The 26,101-nt window shown below is 43.3% G+C and overlaps 3 protein-coding genes across 3 annotated transcripts; all 3 read left to right on the forward strand.

Annotated features, from left to right (window-relative positions):
* The first annotated feature begins 828 nt into the window (after nt 1-828).
* On the forward strand, nt 829-13,997 carry LOC148335039 (mucin-2-like). Its single transcript, XM_088298063.1, has 28 exons — nt 829-898; nt 976-1,231; nt 1,318-1,432; nt 1,841-1,931; nt 2,007-2,140; nt 2,224-2,440; nt 3,134-3,259; nt 3,391-3,505; nt 3,583-3,733; nt 3,825-3,938; nt 4,015-4,084; nt 4,175-4,312; nt 4,536-4,700; nt 4,774-4,868; nt 5,024-5,150; nt 5,436-5,691; nt 6,020-6,072; nt 6,145-6,248; nt 6,337-6,488; nt 6,581-6,719; nt 6,863-6,973; nt 7,067-7,246; nt 7,444-7,683; nt 7,765-7,921; nt 8,759-8,887; nt 8,993-9,361; nt 12,404-12,644; nt 13,931-13,997. The coding sequence occupies exons 1-28, from the start codon at nt 829-831 to the stop codon at nt 13,995-13,997; spliced, it is 4,182 nt and encodes a 1,393-aa protein (XP_088154189.1).
* A 2,125-nt stretch (nt 13,998-16,122) lies between these two features.
* Nucleotides 16,123-18,602, forward strand: LOC148335040 (uncharacterized). The gene is made up of 2 exons (XM_088298064.1): nt 16,123-17,210; nt 18,524-18,602. The coding sequence occupies exons 1-2, from the start codon at nt 16,123-16,125 to the stop codon at nt 18,600-18,602; spliced, it is 1,167 nt and encodes a 388-aa protein (XP_088154190.1).
* Nucleotides 18,539-24,950, forward strand: LOC148335041 (intestinal mucin-like protein). Its single transcript, XM_088298311.1, has 19 exons — nt 18,539-19,699; nt 19,791-19,951; nt 20,421-20,595; nt 20,711-20,958; nt 21,284-21,467; nt 21,545-21,755; nt 21,841-22,016; nt 22,129-22,198; nt 22,464-22,564; nt 22,650-22,681; nt 22,765-22,942; nt 23,034-23,138; nt 23,230-23,270; nt 23,360-23,482; nt 23,748-23,846; nt 24,116-24,244; nt 24,334-24,373; nt 24,457-24,580; nt 24,667-24,950. Exons 1-19 carry the CDS (start codon nt 18,724-18,726, stop codon nt 24,875-24,877), a joined length of 3,384 nt encoding a protein of 1,127 aa, XP_088154437.1. The 5' UTR covers nt 18,539-18,723; the 3' UTR covers nt 24,878-24,950.
* The last annotated feature ends 1,151 nt before the right edge of the window (nt 24,951-26,101 follow it).

A 26,101-nucleotide genomic window follows, 5' to 3' on the forward strand; every position in this document is an offset into this window, starting at 1 on the left:
CACTAGAGCACCATGCTCTGAGGATCAAATATACCTTTTGGAGTTGTAGCAGAAAAGTTCAACCAAAAAAAATAAAAATAAATAAATAACGTCTTCCACACATGTGAAAAAATGCATTAGGGCACCGTAAATCGGGGAAAATTTTAACGTGCGATTTGGGAATATTTTTCAAAAAATTACTGAGAGATGATGCCTTTCTCTAATGACGCAGCCTTTAACCTAATATCTTTGGTGTTTACAACATATCCTCGATGTGTATACTTTGAAAGTCGGGAACTACATATATTGAAATATGCTAAAGCTGATCCGGGGCTCTGTCTTGCTTGTGTGAGTATAGTTTTTTTTCTTCACTTCTGGTGTGTTTCTGTGTGTGGTGCAAAAATTAGTCTGGCCTAAAATATAGCTTAAATTACAATAGTATTCGTTCACGTTCAATATTCGCTTGCGCTTCAGAGGAAGGACTTTAGTTTTTACACTGATACTCTTAGGGGGCAATAACCTTTATAGAGGACTAGAAATTAAATTCACATATTTATATTTATTAATTTTTTGTGATCAGTGTGATTAGTCGCAGCAGATCACGTTTTTGAAAATCTTGATAATGAAACTCTCTCAATTGATCTGCAAGCAAATTTGCTTAATGATGTCACCAGGAGGATGTGGGTATCATTATATTGGCGTCAGACATCCATTCAACACGTTTTCCATGTGGTGGCAATAAAACTTGCTTGAAAGAAGGTGTGATCAAATTGAGGGGTGGAAATATAAGGAGCTGTTGGGAACAGTCAGCCGATGTTACCTGCATTGGTGATAGCGACTGTGGCAGCCATGAGGTGGAAATGTGTGGCCTTGTGTTTCCTTACTTTGTCAGTTGTCAGTGAAGTCAAGGCCAGACTGGGTAAGAGCAATCAAACACTTTTTCGCCACTTCATCCTCAGACATTCTCTCACCCTGACTGTTTTCCGCCTTGTTCAGTCAGCAACCATGTCAGCAGTATCTGCAGCACATGGGGCAGGGAGCACTTTAAGACCTTCGACGGTGACGTTTACCAGTTTTCCGGTGCGTGCGAGTATAACCTTGCTTCCGACTGCCACGAGGCCATGCAGGAGTTCTCGGTGCACATGAAGCGTCAGCAGAATGACGGGATCCCCACTGTGGCCTATGTGGTGGTCACCATCAATGACCTTACGTTCCATCTCACCAAGGAAGTGGTCACTGTTAATGGACAAAAGTAAGTCGCCAAATGAAGCAAAACGGATTCGGATTGCTCTTCTTTGATTTAGGAGCTTATATAATGAGAATCGTTTCTTTTTTTAGGGTTGGATTGCCATACTATAACGGTGGAGTTCAAGTGGAAAATAATGCTGTGTACATCAAGCTGCAGTCGAAAGTTGGCCTTGTTGTCATGTGGAATGGAGACGATGCAGTCATGGTAAAGATCAGATTTTCAGGACTTTTCAAAATCAATGTTCTATGTTGCAAGACCTTTTAAAATACGAAAACAGTTTTTCTACAACTTAAAATGAACAATTTCTTTTAAAGCTAAATTTGGAACAGAGCTGATATTTTCTTCCGTGGAGGAATTTAAATGAATACATTTAAGATTATAAATTAAATACAAGGTTTAAAACCAGGCTTTGTATCTGAATGAGTCTTACCAGCATTCCTGAATTGAGACGGGTAAATTATTATTTTTTTTAACTTAAACAACATAATAATTATTGTCATTAATCTTCCGTGCAGACTGTAAAGATATCAACTTTGGTTGACCCTATAAAAGTCAAAAACCATCTCATCGATGATTTGTCTTATTGTTCTTCAATTATCTCCGTTATCGTAGGTTGAGGTTGATCGCGACTACGCTAATCGCACTTGTGGACTCTGTGGCGATTACAATGGCGTTCCTGTCTACAATGAGTTGATTTACAACGGTTGGTTTATAAAATGTTTTTTTTCCTTCATGTTTTATCGCCAACATTTGACAATATAAATTAAATCCATTGCAGATCGAATAATCAGCCAAATTGAGTTTGGCAATTTCCAGAAGGTTCATAACCCAAATGTTGATTGTGAGGACCTCTTTGAGGAGTTCGGTGATCCACTTGAAGATGCTCCAGCTGTGGATTCATGCGAGGAGTTTGTGAGTTTTCTTTGCCGTGCGTCATCAAAACTATCATTTTATTTGTCACACAAGTAATGCTGGACTTATCTCTTTTTTCTTAGAGAACAACCTGCAAACAAATGCTGCTTTCAGAGTCCTGGAGGCCCTGCACGCAACTTCTTGACCCTGCGCCTTACGTGCAGGCTTGTGTGCAGGACTTGTGTGGCTGCAGCAACCGCACAAACGAAACCTGTGTCTGCAGCACAGTGTCCGAGTTCTCTCGACAGTGTTCCCATGCTGGCGGAGTGCCTCCCAACTGGAGGACACCGCAGTTCTGTGGTAACATTTTTCTTAATATTTTAAGATGGTTTAAAAAAAATTCCCAGGCTTCATACCTGGTAAATTACAACAATCTTGTGTTTGATATTCTTTTACTTCCAGTTTCTTTCAGCAGCAACATTGGTATAAACGACATTTGTTATTAAATCTAAAATATGTAACACGAGCAGACACGTAAAGAAATGTTTGGATTATTCTTCCTGGGGTCATCATGTTTTCATGACTGCTTTTTTAAAAGGCAGGATACATCCTAACTGTCACAAAAGCCAATGAAAGAAATTTGCATTTGATACTGTCTGTCTCAACTATATCTCCGTGCCTCTGGCCATTTAGGAACAAGAAGTTGAACAGAAATTCACCAGGGGATTCATTTATCAAAAACAATTAACAAAAAAAAAAAAAAAAGATAAAAATAAAATAATAATAATAATAATAATAATAATATAAACCAATAATCGGAAAGCACTGACCTGTTAAATCCAAATTCTTGTAACTTTAACCATTTGCCTATTTTGATTATAAAATGAGATGTAATACTCTTAATACTTATATAGAGTTAAAAACCGAATCATTCGTGTGATATAAATTGTACCCCCATGCAGTATACAAAACAAAAAATTAAGAATTAATAAATAAAATCCGTTACAACAATGTTACTTGCATTAATCCACTGCTCGCTCTCTTTCTTTGCAGCCAAGCAGTGTCCTTACAACATGGTGTACGAGGAGAGCGGTTCACCTTGCATGGACACATGCACACACCTGGACACCAGTTCATTGTGTGAGGATCACAGAATGGATGGCTGCTTCTGCCCCCCGGGTCAGTTGGAAATTTTATTTTATTTTATTTTATTTTATTTTATTTTATTTAAATTTTATTTATTTAAATCCAGATTTGTACTAATGTTATCCATATTAAATGATAATATCCCCATCCTTGACACTTTTTAGGCACTGTGTTTGATGACATTTCCATGAGAGGATGCATTGATCAATCGGAATGTCAGTGCAAGCATGGAAGAATCTACAACTCTAGCGAGGGCTACCAACAAGATAAGGAGATATGGTAAGTGGAATGTTTCACAATATTATATTTTTATATATTCCTCTTGATTTATGTTTAAATGACTTGTGTTATCTCAGTACGTGTTTTCAGGGCAGATGGTCATGTGAGTATCTTCAGGGCCCGGCTACATGTGCAGTGGAGGAGGGTTCCCATATAAGCACCTTCGATGGCAAATCTTACACCTTCCACGGAGATTGTTATTACACGCTAGCCAAGGTGGAAAGCAAGGTGAATGAAACAGAGCTTTCGTTGGTGGAGAAAAGACTATCCGCAATCTTCTGTAACATGAATCCCATTTAAATGTCCATGTGTGTTCCAGGATGCCTCAAGTCCAAGGTTTACCATCCAAGTGCAGTTAGTGCCTTGTGTAAACCAACGGTTTGACACTTGTCTCAAGGCGCTTAAAATCCTGCTCAACAATGACAGAAACAATGTAAGATGCATATTGTTGTGTGCGTGTTGTGCCTGTTGGATGCACCATTTAACGGAGTGATTATGTTTTTCTTTAGGTGTTGATGTTCATTTCTGATGGGACAGTAAAGCAGAACCAGCAAACCATCACTTTGCCATACCATACAGGTGGATCAGACAATCCAACCCTCATTGTTCTTTTGTGACCTTACGTCAGAAAGTGATGCTATTGGTTGTTTTGTTTGTATTTTCTCAAAGCGGACATCAACATATTCCATGCGTCATCTTTTCACATCCTGCTACATACCAGTTTTGGGTTGCAAATTCAGATTCAGCACGTGCCTCTTATGCAAGTGTATGTGCGGCTGGATGAGAGCTACAACGGAAAGACGCGTGGTGAGTTTGACATTTTTAATGATATGTCAGCTCTGAATACAAATGTAACATTTGCAGTTATAAAAAAAAATTACATTGAACAATCTGTATGACAGGAAACTTTGCACACAGCACACTTGGGCACAAATTGCGATCCAGTTCAATAATGCTGCCGTGTAAAACTGCTTTCTTGTTACTTCTAACACCAACATTTTCCTAAATTTAAATTCCTTTACTTCATCAGGTTTATGTGGCACCTACAACCTGATGGTGTCTGATGACTTGAAAACCCCTCAGGGGATTGTTGAGGGGACAGCGACCTCGTTTAGTAACACCTGGAAGTCCAACCTCATGTGCCAAGACACGAGGGAAAGACTTGATGACCCCTGTTCTCTCAGTGTGGAAAATGGTACACGTCGACACTGCTTAAACCCTCGTGTTTGTTTGTCGGGATTATAAAAGATGATTTCCAACATTTCCAGACTTGTACGCCAAACATTGGTGCGCCTTGCTGTTACACCCAAATAGCACCTTTGAACAATGCCATTCCTTTGTGGATCCTGAGCCTTATTACAAGGTATGGTCCTTTTTTTTTCTTGTTTTATTTGGGTCACCCCTCACAACTTTTGACAATGGAAATGCCCATTATTTGTACTGTATTGAACTGAACTAGACGTAAGGCACGTTTTGCAATTAGAACTTGCAGTTAGCGGTGTGTATTGTATTCCGCAGCGGTGCACTTATGCCAGCTGCAACTGCGACAAGAGTGAAGCTTGCCTGTGTGCCGTCTTCTCCTCCTATGCCCGAGCTTGTGCGTCAAAGGGCGTATTCTTGATGGACTGGAGAGCCAACGTGTGTGGTAAGAGCTTCCTTGCGATATTACCGTACGTCCTTTAAAGTGTTGGCTCTGTAAAGGATTTGAATGTGGTTTTGTCCCTTTTGTTGAAGTTTTTTATTCACGCTTCATATTGGTAACTATTGGAAAGAATTCGCTCAAAGACAAAAAATTCATATGTTTCAATATCAACGTATAGCCCCCGTCCTCGTGACAAGCCATCAGAACCTGTAAAGATGAACTAATTTTCCTCTGTGACAACCTCCTATTACGAATAACCTAACCTGTCTTACTTTCTTCTACAAACAGACAAATACACAAAAACCTGCCCACCATCGCAGATCTTCTCATACACACATCAACGGTGCGAGCTGACCTGCAGATCGTTGAGTTCAACGCTCCAAACTTGCAACTCTGACTTCTTGCCCGTGGACGGCTGCTCCTGCCCCGAGGGTCAATACCTTGATGAACATTCCATCTGCATCCCCAAAGAAAAGTGTCCCTGTTATCACAATGAGGCCATCATCCAGCCGGGGAAGTCTATCAACATCAAGGACGAACACTGGTTAGTTCATCGACTTTAAAGCATACGCTCAACAACGTTGTGTCATTTGGAGGGGATTTTAATATTGTGTTGTCCAATTTGGCTTATTAAAAACGCCTCCCATTATGATGAAGAGCAGTTCTACTCACAGCAAAGTACAACTACAATTTAAAAAATATATTCTTTGTTACCCATACTGACACGCATAATTGTAGTGTGGGATGTTATTAGATTGTGAAAGTGTGCTGGATGTACTCGCTGAGTTTACATTTCTAACGTATACAGACTTTCTTTCTTTTTTTGTAAATATTTGTCTCACATTCTGAGTATGGTTTGTGTCTGTCTTTAGTGTGTGCAGTAACGGGGTGCTGCATTGTCATTCTTGGAGAGCCCGCTCATCGGGTAAGTCACGTTTGTTTGCGTAATTCATTTCATTGACTGATGCATCTGGCAAGCATTCTGCCTTTCTTACAGAATGTCGACGACACAAAGTGTACTTCAACTGCTCCAATCCTGGCTCAGGACAACTTGGAGTTCAGTGTGCACCAACCTGTTTAAATCTGGACAGCGATGATTGTGTAAGCTGTTTTTTTTACCCCGTTTCCCCACTTATCTGGGAACAGTTCCAGTTAATTATTCAGGTAGCTCTTTGGTCTGTCTTGGCAGGACTCCAACGATTGTGAATCAGGTTGCCGGTGTCCAGATGGACTTTTTGATGATGGCAGAGGTTTCTGTGTGGTAAAGTCACAATGTCCATGCAAACATGATGGAATTTTCTATGCTCCTGGTACACAAATTCCAAATCAGTGCAACACATGGTATGCTATTGTTGTCACTGTACAATATGATTGTTACACCTCGTACGTAATCACCATATTAACAACACTTATGTTTACGCTTTGTAATCCAGTACCTGCAGAAGTGGAAAATGGGAGTGCACAGAGGAAAAATGCCCGGCAACCTGCATTATTTACGGAAGTGGTCATTATAATACATTTGATCAGCGGACATATGGCTTTCAAGGCCACTGCAGCTACGTAGCAGTCAAGGTTAGTAGAATTCTACTATTATAGAATTTTAGTCCATGGGGAGCACTGTTGTCAAATGATAAAGTTTGAATGACAAGAGTTCTCAACAAGGGATTACGAATTATTGATTTTGTAATGACACTCTAATGTATCTCCCTTTTAAGAACAAATGTGGCAATAAAACAGCACAGGACAACATTGGCGTTATCACAGAGAATGTCCCATGTGGCTCTACAGGCACCACATGCTCAAAAACTGTCCGAATCCAGTTGGGGGTAAGACTTTATGCGACACCTGAATAATATCGAACACTGTGTGTTGTTGTCATGGTAACACAATCAGCATGAACTTCATTTTTTACATTGCAGCGAATGGAAATCAAACTATCCAAAGGAAAGTATGAAGAGATTGACCTGGAACAGGGTAACCAAATAAAGTACACAATAAGGACGGTGGGCATGTACCTGGTGATAGAATCTGACATTGGAATGGCCGTGATGTGGGATCGCAAAACAACCGTTCGCATCCTCTTAGAACCTCAGCACAGTGTAAGTTCAAGTTGAATGTATTGTATATCGGATATTAATGAAGGAATATTCTGCTCACACTCAACCCTGTTCAAAATAAGGAGTACAAAGAATTAATTAATGCTATATATAGAACAATTATTATTGGCAGCTGTTTCTTGTCGCCTTAATACTGAATAGTTTTGGAAATGTACTAACTCATTTGTTGGTCTGTATAGGGAGAAGTATGTGGCCTGTGTGGAGATTTTGATGGCAATGAACAAAATGACTTCACCACTCAGGGTCAGCTCTTAGTGACCAAAGTGTTAGAATTTGCAAACAGCTGGAAAACCAACAGCAATTGTCCAAATGTGGAAACAAACGTCGACCCATGTACGGTAACACCGTCTCGTCACCACTGGTCGAAAATGATGTGCAGCATTATAACTGGAAAAACATTCCAAGCATGTCACAATACGGTAATGGCAGATTTGTCTTGAAAATGTTTGAGTTAGAAATGATACAGTTTATCTGATAGTTTATATGATTTGTCCGAACAGGTGGATCCGCTTCCATTTTATGAAAACTGTGTGAAAGACTCGTGTGCCTGTGACACTGGAGGCGACTGTGAATGTTTTTGCACATCAGTTGCGGCCTATGCTCAAGCTTGTACGGAGGCCGGTGTCTGCGTTGCATGGAGAACTCCAGACATCTGTCGTGAGTACATTTGATCAATTTGTCCTTGACAACAGAGCTGAGATTTAAATGCTTAGTGTTCATTCATTTGAAGTTACTACTAAGCTCTCAGTCTAAAACATGATATGACTTATTTTTGAAATTGATAAACTCCTTCCACTAAGAAACACTAATCCATGCACTCTTTACATTAATTGAAGGTTTTAAAATAATTTTAGAGTCACCCAGTCTTCCCTCAAACATTTCCAGTTGGTCCAAAATGCTGCTGTTCACTTCCATAACCGGCCCTTGTAAGAGGGCGCACATAACTCAAATTCTGCCCTCCCTTCACTGACTCCCTGTACATTTTCGAGTTCATTTAAGCGACTTTTATTTCTTTTCAAATCTTATGATTGATATCGTGTTTTATGGTGTTGTCTATATTTCTGTTACCATTAATGAATTGATTGATTGATTATTTAATTCCTTTTGTCATTAATTGATTGATTACTTAATTAATTTATTTATATGAATAATGGATAAAAATGTGATTCATTTGTGTTATTAATTTACTGTTGTCACTGTCTTTGCTATTTTATGGCAGATATTTTTTACTCAGTGTTGCACTGCAATTTGTATGCCGCAGTGGTTGTTTTAAAGTGTTATAGAAAAAAAGTTGAGTCACCAATGCTGTAATGACTTTTATGCAGCAAGTGTGAGATCAATTCTGCTCAGTGACTGTAGGTGTGAGTGATATTCTCTCTTTGTGCCTTTTAATTGACTGGCAACTAATTGGCTTACCCGAAACTCTAGACTGCATAAGAAATGAATTGATAGATTTACAATTTTAACATGTTATTTTATTGTCTTTGTCGTTAGCCGTCTACTGTGATTACTATAACAACCCAGGCGAATGCCAGTGGCACTACAACCCATGTCATCAACCTTGCTACAAGACCTGTTTGAATCTTGAGGGAATTTGTAGCAATCCCTTACCAAACCTGGAAGGTATGATCATATTTAATAAAAGATGATAAATTGCTAATTAAGTACAATGGCATGAAGCTGAGTCGTTGGACATTAATTAATTATAATATGCAAATATATTTGCAGGTTGTTATCCTGTGTGTCCAGAAGATAAGCCCATATTTGATGAAGATCAACAGATATGTGTTGAAGAATGTGAAGGTTGCTTTTACAATGGAACGAGATATGATGAATATGAAGTTATTTACAATGTGACTGACAACCTCGGAATGTGCTACTATGCCATATGTATTAATAGCACTGTAATACATGGAAATGAAACCTGTGCTACTACAACAGCCCCTCCGCCAACAACTACTGTAACTGAAGGGCCAAGCACCACCTACACAAAACCAACAGCCCCACCAACAGTATCTCCCACTGCCACTGAAGAAGTAACCAGAACAACAGGATCCACTACTACTCTATCAACAGAACCTCCCATTACAACTCAAGGTCCAACAACGACCACAAAATCAACAACTGGACCGCCATTAAGTACAACAACAATGGAGGGACCTGTAACTGGAACCACAGTGACCACAACACCAGTGACAGCCCCTGTTGTGACTGAAGAAACAACAACCACAAAAGGAAAAACTACTACGACAAAATCCACAACGACACCCACAGAACCCACCACCACAACTGAGGGACCAACTACCCCAACTAAATCTACAACCACACCTGCAGGCCCCAGCACAACAACTGAAGGTCCAACGTCAACTACACCTGCAGGTCCCAGTTCAACAATTGAAGTACCTAGTACAACAACTAAATCTACAACCACACCCGCAGGCCCCACAACTGAAAGTCCAACGACAACTACAACTAAATCTACAACCACTCCTGTAGGACCAAGCACCACAACTGAAGGTCAAACGACAACTACAATCAAATCTACAACCACTCCTGCAGGACCCAGCACCACAACTGAAGGTCCAACTACAACAAAATCTACAACCACTCCTGTAGGACCAAGCACCACAACTGAAGGTCCAACAACAACCACACCTGCAGGTCCCAGTTCAACAATTGAAGTACCTAGTACAACAACTAAATCTACAACCACACCCGCAGGCCCCACCACCACAACTGAAGGTCCAACGACAACTACAACTAAATCTACAACCACTCCTGCAGGCCCCACCACCACAACTGAAGGTCCAACGACAACTACAACTAAATCTACAACCACTCCTGTAGGACCAAGCACCACAACTGAAGGTCAAACGACAACTACAACTAAATCTACAACCACTCCTGCAGGACCCAGCACCACAACTGAAGGTCCAACTACAACAAAATCTACAACCACTCCTGTAGGACCAAGCACCACAACTGAAGGTCAAACAACAACCACACCTGCAGGTCCCAGTTCAACAATTGAAGTACCTAGTACAGCAACTAAATCTACAACCACACCCGCAGGCCCCAGCACAACAACTGAAGGTCCAACGTCAACGACACCTGCAGGTCCCAGTTCAACAATTGAAGTACCTAGTACAACAACTAAATCTACAACCACACCCGCAGGCCCCACCACCACAACTGAAGGTCCAACGACAACTACAACTAAATCTACAACCACTCCTGCAGGCCCCACCACCACAACTGAAGGTCCAACGACAACTACAACTAAATCTACAACCACTCCTGTAGGACCAAGCACCACAACTGAAGGTCAAACGACAACTACAACTAAATCTACAACCACTCCTGCAGGACCCAGCACCACAACTGAAGGTCCAACAACAACAAAATCTACAACCACTCCTGTAGGACCAAGCACCACAACTGAAGGTCCAACAACAACCACACCTGCAGGTCCCAGTTCAACAATTGAAGTACCTAGTACAACAACTAAATCTACAACCACACCCGCAGGCCCCACCACCACAACTGAAGGTCCAACGACAACTACAACTAAATCTACAACCACTCCTGTAGGACCAAGCACCACAACTGAAGGTCCAATGACAACCACACCTGCAGGTCCCAGTACATCAACTGAGGGACCAACTACCACAACTAGATCTTCAACCACACCCGCAGGCCCCAGCACAACAACTGAAGGTCCAACGTCAACGACACCTGCAGGTACCAGTTCAACAATTGAAGTACCTAGTACAACAACTAAATCTACAACCACACCCGCAGGCCCTACCACCACAACTGAAGGTCCAACTACAACTAAATCTACAACCACACCCGCAGGCCCCACCACCACAACTGAAGGTCCAACAACAACTACAACTAAATCTACAACCACACCTGTAGGACCAAGCACCACAACTGAAGGTCCAACGACAACTACAACTAAATCTACAACAGCTCCTGTAGGACCAAGCACCACAACTGAAGGTCCAACGACAACTACAACTAAATCTACAACAGCTCCTGTAGGACCAAGCACCACAACTGAAGGTCCAACGACAACTACAACTAAATCTACAACCACACCCGCAGGCCCCACCACCACAACTGAAGGTCCAACGACAACTACAACTAAATCTACAACCACACCTGTAGGACCAAGCACCACAACTGAAGGTCCAACGACAACTACAACTAAATCTACAACCACTCCTGTAGGACCAAGCACCACAACTGAAGGTCCAACGACAACTACAACTAAATCTACAACCACACCTGTAGGACCAAGCACCACAACTGAAGGTCCAACGACAACCACACCTGCAGGTCCCAGTTCAACAATTGAAGTACCTAGTACAACAACTAAATCTACACCCACACCCGCAGGCCCCACCACCACAACTGAAGGTCCAACGACAACTACAACTAAATCTACAACCACACCCGCAGGCCCCACCACCACAACTGAAGGTCCAACGACAACTACAACTAAATCTACAACCACTCCTGTAGGACCAAGCACCACAACTGAAGGTCCAACGACAACCACACCTGCTGGACCCAGTACCACAACTGAGGGGCCAACTACCACAACTAAACCTACAACCACACCAGCAGGCCCCAGCACAACAACTGAAGTTCCAACGTCAACTACACCTGCAGGTCCCAGTTCAACAATTGAAGTACCTAGTACAACAACTAAGTCTACAACCACACCCGCAGCCCCCACCACCACAACTGAAGGTCCAATGACAACTACAACTAAATCTACAACCACACCCGCAGGCCCCACCACCACTACTGAAGGTCCAACGACAACTACAACTAAATCTACAACCACTCCTGCAGGACCAAGCACCACAACTGAAGGTCCAACGACAACCACACCTGCTGGACCCAGTACCACAACTGAGGGGCCAACTACCACAACTAAATCTACAACCACACCCGCAGGCCCCAGCACAACAACTGAAGTTCCAACGTCAACTACACCTGCAGGTCCCAGTTCAACAATTGAAGTACGTAGTACAACAACTAAGTCTACAACCACACCCGCAGGCCCCACCACCACAACTGAAGGTCCAACGACAACTACAACTAAATCTACAACCACTCCTGTAGAACCAAGCACCTCAACTGAAGGTCCAACGACAACCACACCTACAGGTCCCAGTTCAACAATTGAAGTACCTAGTACAACTACTAAATCTACAACCACACCCACAAAGCCCACCACCACAACTGAAGGTCCGACACCTACAAACACACCATCAGGACCCAGCACCACAACTCAAGGTCCAACTACCACAACTAAATCTACAACCACACCCGCAGGCCCCAGCACAACAACTGAAGTTCCAACGTCAACTACACCTGCAGGTCCCAGTTCAACAATTGAAGTACCTAGTACAACAACTAAGTCTACAACCACACCCGCAGGCCCCACCACCACAACTGAAGGTCCAACGACAACTACAACTAAATCTACAACCACTCCTGTAGGACCAAGCACCACAACTGAAGGTCCAACGACAACCACACCTACAGGTCCTAGTTCAACAATTGAAGTACCTAGTACAACTACTAAATCTACAACCACACCCACAAAGCCCACCACCACAACTGAAGGTCCGACACCTACAAACACACCATCAGGACCCAGCACCACAACTCAAGGTCCAACTACCACAACTAAATCTACAACCACACCCGCAGGCCCCAGCACAACAACTGAAGTTCCAACGTCAACTACACCTGCAGGTCCCAGTTCAACAATTGAAGTACCTAGTACAACAACTAAGTCTACAACCACACCCGCAGGCCCCACCACCACAACTGAAGGTCCAACGACAACTACAACTAAATCTACAACCACACCCGCAGGCCCTACCACCACAACTGAAGGTCCAACGACAACTACAACTAAATCTACAACCACTCCTGTAGTACCAAGCACCACAACTGAAGGTCCAACGACAACCACACCTACAGGTCCCAGTTCAACAATTGAAGTACCTCGTACAACTACTAAATCTACAACCACACCCACAAAGCCCACCACCACAACTGAAGGTCCAACGACAACCACACCTACAGGTCCCAGTTCAACAATTGAAGTACCTCGTACAACTACTAAATCTACAACCACACCCACAAAGCCCACCACCACAACTGAAGGTCCGACACCTACAAACACACCATCAGGACCCAGCACCACAACTCAAGGTCCAACTACCACAACTAAATCTACAACCACACCCGCAGGCCCCAGCACAACAACTGAAGTTCCAACGTCAACTACACCTGCAGGTCCCAGTTCAACAATTGAAGTACCTAGTACAACAACTAAGTCTACAACCACACCCGCAGGCCCCACCACCACAACTGAAGGTCCAACGACAACTACAACTAAATCTACAACCACTCCTGCAGGTCCCAGCACAACAACTGAAGGTCCAACAACAACTACAACGAAATCTACAACCACTCCTGTAGGCCCCACGACCACAACTGAAGGTCCAACTACAACCACTCCTGCTGGACCCAGTTCAACAATTGAAGTGCCTAGTACAACAACTAAATCTACAACCACACCCACAAAGCCCACCACCACAACTGAAGGTCTGACACCTACAAACACACCATCAGGACCCAGCACCACAACTCAAGGTCCAACTACCACAACAAAATCTACAACCACAACCGCAGGACCTAGTACCACAACTGAGGTACCAACTACCACAACTAAATCTACAACCACACCCGCAGGCCCCAGCACAACAACTGAAGGTCCAACGTCAACTACACCTGCAGGACCCAGTTCAACAATTGAAGTACCGAGTACAACAACTAAATCTACAACCACACCTGCAGGCCCCACCACCACAACTGAAGGTCCAACGACAACTACAACTAAATCTACAACCACTCCTGTAGGACCAAGCACCACAACTGAAGGTCCAACGACAACTACAACTAAATCTACAACCACACCTGTAGGACCAAGCACCACAACTGAAGGTCCAACGACAACTACAACTAAATCTACAACCACACCCGCAGGCCCCAGCACAACAACTGAAGGTCCAACGTCAACTACACCTGCAGGACCCAGTTCAACAATTGAAGTACCGAGTACAACAACTAAATCTACAACCACACCTGCAGGCCCCACCACCACAACTGAAGGTCCAACGACAACTACAACTAAATCTACAACCACACCTGTAGGACCAAGCACCACAACTGAAGGTCCAACGACAACTACAACTAAATCTACAACGACACCCGCAGGCCCCACCTCCACTACTGAAGGTCCAACGACAACAACAACTAAATCTACACCCACACCCGCAGGCCCCACCACCACTACTGAAGGTCCAACGACAACTACAACTAAATCTACAACCACTCCTGTAGGACCAAGCACCACAACTGAAGGTCCAACGACAACCACACCTGCTGGACCCAGTACCACAACTGAGGGGCCAACTACCACAACTAAATCTACAACCACACCCGCAGGCCCCAGCACAACAACTGAAGTTCCAACGTCAACTACACCTGCAGGTCCCAGTTCAACAATTGAAGTACCTAGTACAACAACTAAATCTACAACCACACCCGCAGGCCCTACCACCACAACTGAAGGTCCAACTACAACTAAATCTCCAACCACACCCGCAGGCCCCACCACCACAACTGAAGGTCCAACAACAACTACAACTAAATCTACAACCACACCTGTAGGACCAAGCACCACAACTGAAGGTCCAACGACAACTACAACTAAATCTACAACCACTCCTGTAGGACCAAGCACCACAACTGAAGGTCCAACGACAACCACACCTGCTGGACCCAGTACCACAACTGAGGGGCCAACTACCACAACTAAATCTACAACCACACCCGCAGGCCCCAGCACAACAACTGAAGTTCCAACGTCAACTACACCTGCAGGTCCCAGTTCAACAATTGAAGTACCTAGTACAACAACGAAGTCTACAACCACACCCGCAGGCCCCACCACCACAACTGAAGGTCCAACGACAACTACAACTAAATCTACAACCACACCCGCAGGCCCTACCACCACAACTGAAGGTCCAACGACAACTACAACTAAATCTACAACCACTCCTATAGGACCAAGCACCACAACTGAAGGTCCAACGACAACCACACCTACAGGTCCCAGTTCAACAATTGAAGTACCTAGTACAACTACTAAATCTACAACCACACCCACAAAGCCCACCACCACAACTGAAGGTCCGACACCTACAAACACACCATCAGGACCCAGCACCACAACTCAAGGTCCAACTACCACAACTAGATCTACAACCACACCCGCAGGCCCCAGCACAACAACTGAAGGTCCAACGTCAACTACACCTGCAGGACCCAGTTCAACAATTGAAGTACCGAGTACAACAACTAAATCTACAACCACACCCGCAGGCCCCACCACCACAACTGAAGGTCCAACGACAACTACTACTAAATCTACAACCACTCCTGCAGGACCCAGCACCACAACTCAAGGTCCAACTACCACAACTAAATCTACAACCACACCCGCAGGCCCCAGCACAACAACTGAAGGTCCAACGTCAACTACACCTGCAGGACCCAGTTCAACAATTGAAGTACCGAGTACAACAACTAAATCTACAACCACACCCGCAGGCCCCACCACCACAACTGAAGGTCCAACGACAACTACTACTAAATCTACAACCACTCCTGCAGGACCCAGCACGACAACTGAAGGTCCAACTACAACGAAATCCACAACCACTCCTGTAGGACCAAGCACCACAACTGAAGGTCCAATGACAACCACACCTGCTGGACCCAGTTCAACAATTGAAGTGCCTAGTACAACAACTAAATCTACAACCACACCATCAGGGCCAACCACCACAACGGAAGGTCCAACAACTACACCAAAATCTACACCCACACCCGCAGGACCCAGCAGCACAACTGTAGGACCAACTACAACAACTAAATCAACAGCCACACCGCCTGGACCCACCACGACAACTGCAGGTCCATCTACAACTACAACTGAAGGTCCAACTTCCACAACTAAATCTACAACCACTCCTGTAGGACCAAGCACCACAACTGAAGGTCCAACGACAAGCACATCTGCAGGACCCAGTTCAACAATTGAAGTACCTAGTACAACAACTAAATCGACAAACACACCCACAAAGCCCACCACCACAACTGAAGGTCCGACACCTACAAACACACCATCAGGACCCAGCACCACAACTCAAGGTCCAACTACCACAACAAAATCTACAACCACAACCGCAGGACCTAGTACCACAACTGAGGGACCAAGTACCACAACTAAATCTACAACCACACCCGCAGGCCCCAGCACAACAACTGAAGGTCCAACATCAACTACACCTGCAGGACCCAGTTCAACAATTGAAGTACCGAGTACAACAACTAAATCTACAACCACACCTGCAGGCCCCACCACCACAACTGAAGGTCCAACGACAACTACAACTAAATCTACAACCACTACTGCAGGTCCCAGCACAACAACTGAAGGTCCAACAACAACTACAACGAAATCTACAACCACTCCTGTAGGCCCCACGACCACAACTGAAGGTCCAACTACAACCACTCCTGCTGGACCCAGTTCAACAATTGAAGTGCCTAGTACAACAACTAAATCTACAACCACACCCACAAAGCCCACCACCACAACTGAAGGTCCGACACCTACAAACACACCATCAGGACCCAGCACCACAACTCAAGGTCCAACTACCACAACAAAATCTACAACCACAACCGCAGGACCTAGTACCACAACTGAGGGACCAACTACCACAACTAAATCTACAACCACACCCGCAGGCCCCAGCACAACAACTGAAGGTCCAACGTCAACTACACCTGCAGGACCCAGTTCAACAATTGAAGTCCCGAGTACAACAACTAAATCTACAACCACACCTGCAGGCCCCACCACCACAACTGAAGGTCCAACGACAACTACAACTAAATCTACAACCACTCCTGCAGGTCCCAGCACAACAACTGAAGGTCCAACAACAACTACAACGAAATCTACAACCACTCCTGTAGGCCCCACCACCACAACTGAAGGTCCAACGAAAACCACTCCTGCTGGACCCAGTTCAACAGTTGAAGTGCCTACTACAACAACTAAGTCTACAACCACACCCGCAGGCCCCACCACCACAACTGAAGGTCCAACGACAACTACAACTAAATCTACAACCACTCCTGTAGGACCAAGCACCACAACTGAAGGTCCAACGACAACCACACCTACAGGTCCTAGTTCAACAATTGAAGTGCCTAGTACAACAACTAAATCTACAACTACACCCACAAAGCCCACCACCACAACTGAAGGTCCGACACCTACAAACACACCATCAGGACCCAGCACCACAACTCAAGGTCCAACTACCACAACTAAATCTACAACTACAACCGCAGGACCCAGTACCACAACTGAGGCACCAACTACCACAACTAAATCTACAACCACACCCCCAGGCTCCAGCACAACAACCGAAGGTCCAACGTCAACTACACCTGCAGGATCCAGTTCAACAATTGAAGTACCTAGTACAACAACTAAATCTACAACCACACCCACAAAGCCCACCACCACAACTGAAGGTCCGACACCTACAAACACACCATCAGGACCCAGCACCACAACTCAAGGTCCAACTACCACAACTAAATCTACAACTACAACCGCAGGACCCAGTACCACAACTGAGGCACCAACTACCACAACTAATTCGACAACCACACCCGCAGGCCCCACCACCACAACTGAAGGTCCAACGACAACTACAACTAAATCTACAACCACTCCTGCAGGACCCAGCACGACAACTGAAGGTCCAACGACAACTACAACTAAATCTACAACCACTCCTGCAGGACCCAGCACGACAACTGAAGGTCCAACTACAACGAAATCTACAACCACTCCTATGGGACCAAGCACCACAACTGAAGGTCCAACGACAACCACACCTGCTGGACCCAGTTCAACAATTGAAGTGCCTAGTACAACAACTAAATCTACAACCACACCCACAAAGCCCACCACCACAACTGAAGGTCCGACACCAACAAACACACCATCAGGACCCAGCACCTCAACTCAAGTTCCAACAACGACAACTAAATCAACAACCACGCCATCAGGGCCAACCACCACAACGGAAGGTCCAACAACTACAACGAAATCTACACCCACACCCGCAGGACCCAGCACGACAACTGAAGGACCAACTACAACAACGAAATCAACAGCCACACCGCCTGGACCCACCACGACAACTGCAGGTCCATCTACAACCACAACTGAAGGTCCAACTTCCACAACGAAATCTACAACCACTCCTATGGGACCAAGCACCACAACTGAAGGTCCAACGACAACCACACCTGCTGGACCCAGTTCAACAATTGAAGTGCCTAGTACAACAACTAAATCTACAACCACACCCACAAAGCCCACCACCACAACTGAAGGTCCGACACCTACAAACACACCATCAGGACACAGCACCTCAACTCAAGGTCCAACTACCACAACTAAATCTACAACCACACCATCAGGGCCAACCACCACAAAGGAAGGTCCAACAACTACAATAAAATCTACACCCACACCCGCAGGACCCATCACCACAACTGAAGGACCAACTACAACAACTAAATCAACAGCCACACCGCCTGGACCCACCACGACAACTGCAGGTCCATCTACAACCACACCCGCAGGACCAAGTACCACTACTGAAGGTCCAACTACCACAACTAAATCTACAACCACTCCTGTAGGACCAAGCACCACAACTGAAGGTCCAACGACAACCACACCTGCAGGACCAACTACCACAACAGAAGGTCCAACTACCACAACTAAATCTACAACGACTCCTGTCGGACCAAGCACCACAACTGAAGCTCCAACGACAACCACACCTGCAGGACCCAGTTCAACAATTGAAGTACCTAGTACAACAACTAAATCTACAACCACACCCACAAAGCCCACCACCACAACTGAAGGTCCGACACCTACAAACACACCATCAGGACCCAGCACCTCAACTCAAGGTCCAACCACCACAACTAAATCCACAACCACTCCTGCAGGACCAACCACAACGGAAGGTCCAACAACTACAGCAAAATCTACACCCACACCCGCAGGACCCAGCACCACAACTGAAGGGCCAACTACCACAACTAAATCTACAACCACACCCGCAGGACCCACCAGTACAACTGAAAGACCAACCACCATCACTACTACTGCAAGCCACACTACACAATGTTTCTGCGTAATAAATGGCAAGCACTACAGTCCAGGTAAAGAATCTCATTTGGCCAAACATACTGCACATTTTTTCATTTCTTTGTAGGTCACCTTGTTTGTTCAACTATTTGCCCTTATGTACAGGTGAAACCATTTTTGACATGGAACACATTGGATCGGGAATTTGTCTCACAATGATTTGTTCTGATATTTGTGAAATTCACAACAAGACCGAACCTTGCTGGACCACACCCTTGCCAAAACCCACCCCCACTGTTCCTTGGTGCCCTGAATGGGATGTTGTGGTGAGAACTTCAGTTTATTTCAAATCTAGTCAGCCTTTGTCCTGATGTACACAGAAGCCCTGACACACATGTGCCCTGATTTATGACTGCTGTTATTTCTGCTTATTGAGCAACTGAAAGTATTTGTTTCTCTTCTGACTCAAATACACTGGCCCCTGTTGGCCATGTTGGACACGCTAGAAGAAGCAGCACAATTAATTGAATTGACACACAGTTTAATTTACGTTCTGGTACCTTATTACTCGGTTTGTGTATAATACCGTATTATAACGTGCTAATTTCCTTATTGAAATTTGTCTAACAAAAACCTTTGGTATTTTTGGGGGGGCGGGGAGGCCAAGGCAGTTTCATTGCAAGTGTGGTCACTGAACTAATTAAACTTGTATTTGAGTATAGCTTTATTTATAGAATAAAATAAGGTTGAGAACTACTTAATTCATGTTTTTAACCATTCCCTATTTTTCCTCAGCAAAATGAGACCTTCTTGTTGTGTAACTGCACGATGGCGAGATGCATCGAGAACAATACAATTGAAATTATTCCATACGAATGTCCACCCCTAAAGAACATCACTTGTGCCAATGGATTGGAACCTGTTCTTGTTTACGACGAGAACTACTGTTGCCAACATTATGCTTGTGACTGTAAGCAATTCTGTGATTTACTCTGATTCATGAATCATGACCGATTGATCCCTATAATGACTTGCTGTGTTTGTTGACTTGAGTTTTTATTCGTATTTTCTGTTATTTTTTTCAGGTGAATGTAAAGGCTGGGGCGATCCACATTACGTCACATTTGATGGCCTCTATTACAGCTATCAAGGAAACTGTACTTATGTCCTAATGGAGGAGATCACGCCAAAGTACAGCTTAAAGATTTATGTCGACAATGTCTACTGTGATGTCACGAAACATGTTTCCTGCCCGCGGTCATTAATCATATCGTACAAATCGTACGTATTTGTACTCAAGAGCCAAAATCTTGTTGATGCATCAGAACTGGAGGTAATAAACTATGTTGTTACATGTCACAGTTTTATAAATAGATCAAAGTCAGTGTTTGAAAATGAAGACTACAAAATATTATGATTGATGAATTGATTCTAATAATCAGAAATAAGATATTGTAAGGGCAACACTTGACCTTTGGTGACCTATCCTATATACATATTATGTACATCCCAATTCAAAGAATGTCTGCATTTTTAATTTGTATTCAAAAGAAATTATGATAATGCTGTCCGGGACAAATATTTTGACCCCACACTCCCTAATATCTACTACATTCCTTTTTACAAACTATCCTTTTATAAGAACGCATGTCTTTCAGGCCTTCAAAGATGAGAAGCGTTTGAGACTTCCCCATTTACAACAAGACATTAAGATCTTCAACTCTGGCATTGACTTGGTTGTAGAGATTGTGCCCATCGAAGTGACGATTACCTTTGGATTAAATGACTTCACTGTCAACCTGCCCTATAAGTATTTTGACAGCAACACACAGGGCCATTGTGGTGAGCCTTTCAGTCCAGTTGTTTCATTTCTACATAATTACGATGAGGTTAATCAATATGACTTGTGTTGCGACCAGGCAAATGCAACAACAACCAAGCAGATGACTGCATGCTGCCCGGAGGCCAGATTATTCAGAGCTGCAGTGTGATGGCTGACTTTTGGCCTGCCAAAGACATTTACCAACCGAACTGCCAGATACCACCCGTGATCCCGACCAACGAACCTCTTCCCCCACCCACACTCGCTCCATGCAACCCAGACTCTGAATGTGATCTGCTCTTGAACGGGTAGAGTCTTTTGTAACAGTCACTTGTATTTTGCTTATGTTATTTTTTTGGGCCATTCTGTTTTTAACTTGTTTTTCTTCCGCAGTGTCTTTGAAGAATGCCACCCGTTTGTCGATCCCAGCGATTACTATGAAGGATGTATTTTTGACAACTGCCACGTCACCAACCCTGCAGTAGAATGCACAAGTTTGCACATGTATGCCGACGCCTGCGCTCAGGCTGGAGTTTGTTTGCACTGGAGGAATCATACCACACACTGTGGTAAAAAGTGCATTTGGTTTCAGTGTAATCAGAAGTAGAATGAAACAGCTTTGTATGTTTTATTGTTCAAGAAATGTCATTCCCCTAAGGAAAGTCTTTTCTTCACATATAGAAAGTGATTGCCCTCCGGACAAAGTTTACAAACCATGTGGTCCTGTAGATCCGCCGACGTGTGAAGACAGGTATGTTGCAATGAAAAGCTGCATCTGTTGTTTTTCATCTTATTTATGTATTTCCTGTGGAAATTGAATGTATCTTGCATAACTGCTCTGGGAAAGCGCAATGGGATGACTCCTTCTTGTGACTCACTCCAAGTCAGCCCTTTGAGCTTCGGCTAGGAAGATACAATCACGTCTCTGTGATCCTTTGTGCTTTTTGAGTAAAGTACGTTATATTTAAAAGTGTTTGTAATGTATTTGTTGTTTGTCATTGGTTTAACTTTCACAGTCCGAATGAACAACGGCTTAATTACATAACTGAAGGCTGCTTTTGTCCTGATGGAATGAAGCTATTCAACAAAGAGTCTGGCATATGTGTTGATAAATGCGGTGAGATTATCGTCTCTCTAATTAATGAGCTGACTTCTATAACTAATTATGAAAAAGTCTTATGGGATTGCTAATATTCCAACAGGGTGTATCGATCCCGAGGGCATTCCTCGCGAGGTGAGTCGATCCCAAAAATGTTTCACCTTTCGATACTCTAAAGAACAATTTCAGTAAATCCCTGCTGTGGTTTATTCTGTCAGTTTAATGAAAGGTTTGAGTACAAGTGCCAAAACTGCATCTGTGAGGAGCCCACCAAGACCATTTCGTGCCAACCTAAGGTTTGCCCTCCATCGCCTGTTGTCAACTGCACCATTCCAGGCTTCATCCTTGTCAACCAGACCAACCCAGCCGACCCGTGCTGCTCTCTTCTATCTTGCCGTAAGATGTGTAGTCAATTTTCATCTATTTATAGCCCTGAACATACAGATGGGCTCAGGCATTTGTTATTGTCATTTCATCACATTCACAGGATGTCAAAGCAACACATGCCCGCTCCCCGACATGGTGTGTCCAATTGGATTTGCTGTAGTTCTCAGTGTGCCAGAGGGGAAATGCTGTCCGGAACACACATGTGGTGAGCTTTGCAGTTTATGGATGAATTTGTATGACTACAAATCGGCCTAACCTATTCTTATGCTGCATCTGGTCATGTTTCTTCATTCTAGAGCCGAAAAATGTTTGTGTCCACAAAAACGGTGAATATCAGGTACATTATTTAATATATTTGATACATTCAGTAAATTAGAGGTACTCCATTGCACACATTTTAGGAACGCTTCCTCTTTTTTTTTCTAGCCTGGTGAGTCGGTTCCCGTGGTTCCATGTCAGGATTGTGTCTGTACCAATCTCGTGGACCCCAAAACTGGCTTATTACAAATAAACTGCGAGGTTCAGCAATGCCAACAGCTATGTCAACAGGTATGTAAAAATAAATACAGTATAAATGTATTGAGCGCCTTGAGATAAGAAAGGCCCGACTGACGAATTCTGGCAAATTTGAGCCGTCATTCGGCTATTTTTTTGCTTTGAAAAAAAAATAGATGAATGCTATATGGTGGCAGTAAACTTGAATGCTTCTTCAATGCAATGCACAATGTCCATTGAACTGGAGCAAAAAAGTGTGGCAAAAACAGTTCAATTCTTTCCATTTCATTCAATGATGTCATTGCATTCCCTTTTTCAGGGTTATAGATATGCCGAACCCAGGACAGATGAATGCTGTGGAAAGTGTGTACAGACACACTGCATCTTCAACGTTAGTGGTAGTGAGCAGCTGCTCAGGGTGAGTGGGATGACTTTGAATATTGTTTTATTTAATTATAGTTTATTCAGTTAATTCGGACAAGATCATCAATATTCCAATGTACAGTATATACTTTTTGTGACATTTTTCTTTGGTGGTGTTCTGTGACATTTTTCTAAGTCTAAAATATATACCGTGGCTCACTAAGGTTTGGAAATGCTGGACTTAATTAACTTCAAGCAATTATAAGCCAGCATTACATGTTCATGGTGCATAGTTAGAAGTAACAGTCGAGATCATGTCTCCAGCAAGGTGATTCGTGGTCACCACCGGGCGATCAGTGTGAACATTACACATGCCTGAGGAGTGGTGAGACTTTAACGGCCATCGGCACACGAATTGTGTGTCCGCCATTCCAGCAAAGCAACTGCCTACCTGTAAGTTTTCCCAATCTTTTGGGAAAGAATTCAATATTAAAAAATAAATAAATAAATAGCTTATCATGCATTCTTATGTCTTGGTTTAGGACACCATTCAAACCGCTGCAAATGGATGTTGTCAAGTTTGTAAGTACTCTTGATGTCCTTACGTTTTTCCACTAATGCTGAAGTCAATAACAGGAAGTCAATTATGTTTCTCTTTTGAAAAGGCGTGGAGCGGGAGAAAGCTTGCAAGCCAGTACCTAATAAAGTGACCATCACGCACAAGAACTGCCAATCTTCGGTGGAGTTAGACATTCCCTATTGTGAAGGAGCTTGCAACACTTACACCAAGTAAGTCTTTACACACACACACACACCGGTCCATGAAGAGAAGCTGCACATTTTCCTCATATTTATCCATCTCTGCACTCCTTCAGATACTCAGAGGAGACATCCACCCTGCAGCCTACCTGCTCCTGTTGTAAGGGATTCCGTTCTAGCAATCGCACAGTTGACTTGCTGTGTCTGAATGGAGACATCGTTCCCTACACCTACATCCACGTGGACGAGTGTAGATGCGCCGTCAGCGACTGCAGTAAAACTGTGGCAGCTCCAGCCAGAAGGAGGCGAAGTTTTACCCTGTTGTAATTTTCAAGTCAACTTGAGCCAAATACTCAAGTATAATTATAACACTTCTACAGTTCTCAACATTCAATATGAAATAAAATTACAGCATCTCAGGCCTCCTCGTGGTGTCTTTGTGTGTTTCACTCTTACAGCATCAGAATTAACGAATCACATTCAAACTTGTGTCAAGCTGTGAGCTGTTTTAGGAGGCTTTTCTTTTTATTAGCTTTGTTTTTAAGCAGAAGCCTGAAGCTTTTGTACCGACCACTATTTCATTTCACTATTGTTTCAAATATAGGAAAATATCTTGTGAGCTGATGATACCATGTTTGAACTTATTACCCTTAATTGAAACAAATTAGTATTTTGTTTTTAGTCCGTGTAGGCACAAAACATGACTTCCGCTAAAAAGCAAATAAAATGTAAGTAAATCCTACTTAAACATCTGCACTTTCTTTGGAGTTAATCAGAGGTGTTTTAAATAGTAGCAGATGTGTGTTGATGTCCATTTAATGTGAGTTTGAATGTGATTAATTAATTAATTGAGAACACAGTAACTTCCCCTGTTAAGAGGGTGTGCACACTTTTGCAACCACAATATCAGTTTTCTAGCTTCACTCTGAAAAAACATGTTTAACATTAAATTGCATACAGGTTATAGATCACATTGTTAGGAAACTTCAAATGATTTATCTTGGTCTAATTTTTTTTATTGTAAAAATAGGGGTGTGTAGACTTTTTATAACCACGGAGAAAGTACAATGCAGAAGAGTAGCGGCATTAAAATAAGAAATTGTTCATTTTAAGAATTTTAGAATCATAAAACATCAGCTCAAAGATTAAAGAAAAAAATGTAATTTTTTTCGTACTTTTGTACAAATCCTACATTTCTTTACGGGGGTGAATTCTGTGATTTTTTGCGCATTGCTGGCTTAAGTCAATTTATTAGTGAATTTTTGAGTTTTTTTGTGTGAGCGACAAATTACTGAGAGAATGTGAGATTTTATTTTTTTCCATTTTCTAGTTGATTTTCCGTCCTTGTAAAAAGTCCAATCTGCCAGTGTATGTGCGCGAACAATCTAAAAGGTGCCAACTCACCCTGAGTTTACCACGCTTGGCTAGATTTGACCTTTAGTCGGTCCATGCTTGATTGCAATGGATAGATGGCTAATATTTAGTCAACGCATGCTCGAGTGATTTCCAGAAAGATTTTATTAAGACATGAACACCTCAGTAGATAAAGAG

Source organism: Idiotropiscis lumnitzeri, chromosome 6 (genome assembly GCF_059441095.1).
Source record: "Idiotropiscis lumnitzeri isolate Australia: NSW breed Sydney's pygmy pipehorse chromosome 6, RoL_Ilum_1.0, whole genome shotgun sequence".
Taxonomy (NCBI): Eukaryota; Metazoa; Chordata; class Actinopteri; order Syngnathiformes; family Syngnathidae; genus Idiotropiscis; species Idiotropiscis lumnitzeri.

What these genes read in the sequence shown, in the direction of transcription:
- LOC148335039 (XM_088298063.1), top strand. Translation starts at nt 829, where the DNA reads ATGAGGTGGAAATGTGTGGCCTTGTGTTTCCTTACTTTGTCAGTTGTC. An exon ending in CAATGAGTTGATTTACAACG is followed by an intron (nt 1,932 to 2,006) that starts GTTGGTTTATAA and finishes AATCCATTGCAG; the next exon opens with ATCGAATAATCAGCCAAATT. An exon ending in TTCTCTCAGTGTGGAAAATG is followed by an intron (nt 4,701 to 4,773) that starts GTACACGTCGAC and finishes CAACATTTCCAG; the next exon opens with ACTTGTACGCCAAACATTGG.
- LOC148335040 (XM_088298064.1), top strand. Translation starts at nt 16,123, where the DNA reads ATGACAACCACACCTGCTGGACCCAGTTCAACAATTGAAGTGCCTAGT. An exon ending in ACAACAACTGAAGGTCCAAC is followed by an intron (nt 17,211 to 18,523) that starts GTCAACTACACC and finishes CCACGCCATCAG; the next exon opens with GGCCAACCACCACAACGGAA.
- LOC148335041 (XM_088298311.1), top strand. Translation starts at nt 18,724, where the DNA reads ATGGGACCAAGCACCACAACTGAAGGTCCAACGACAACCACACCTGCT. An exon ending in TGTGATCTGCTCTTGAACGG is followed by an intron (nt 21,756 to 21,840) that starts GTAGAGTCTTTT and finishes TTTCTTCCGCAG; the next exon opens with TGTCTTTGAAGAATGCCACC. An exon ending in CTGCTCTCTTCTATCTTGCC is followed by an intron (nt 22,943 to 23,033) that starts GTAAGATGTGTA and finishes TCACATTCACAG; the next exon opens with GATGTCAAAGCAACACATGC.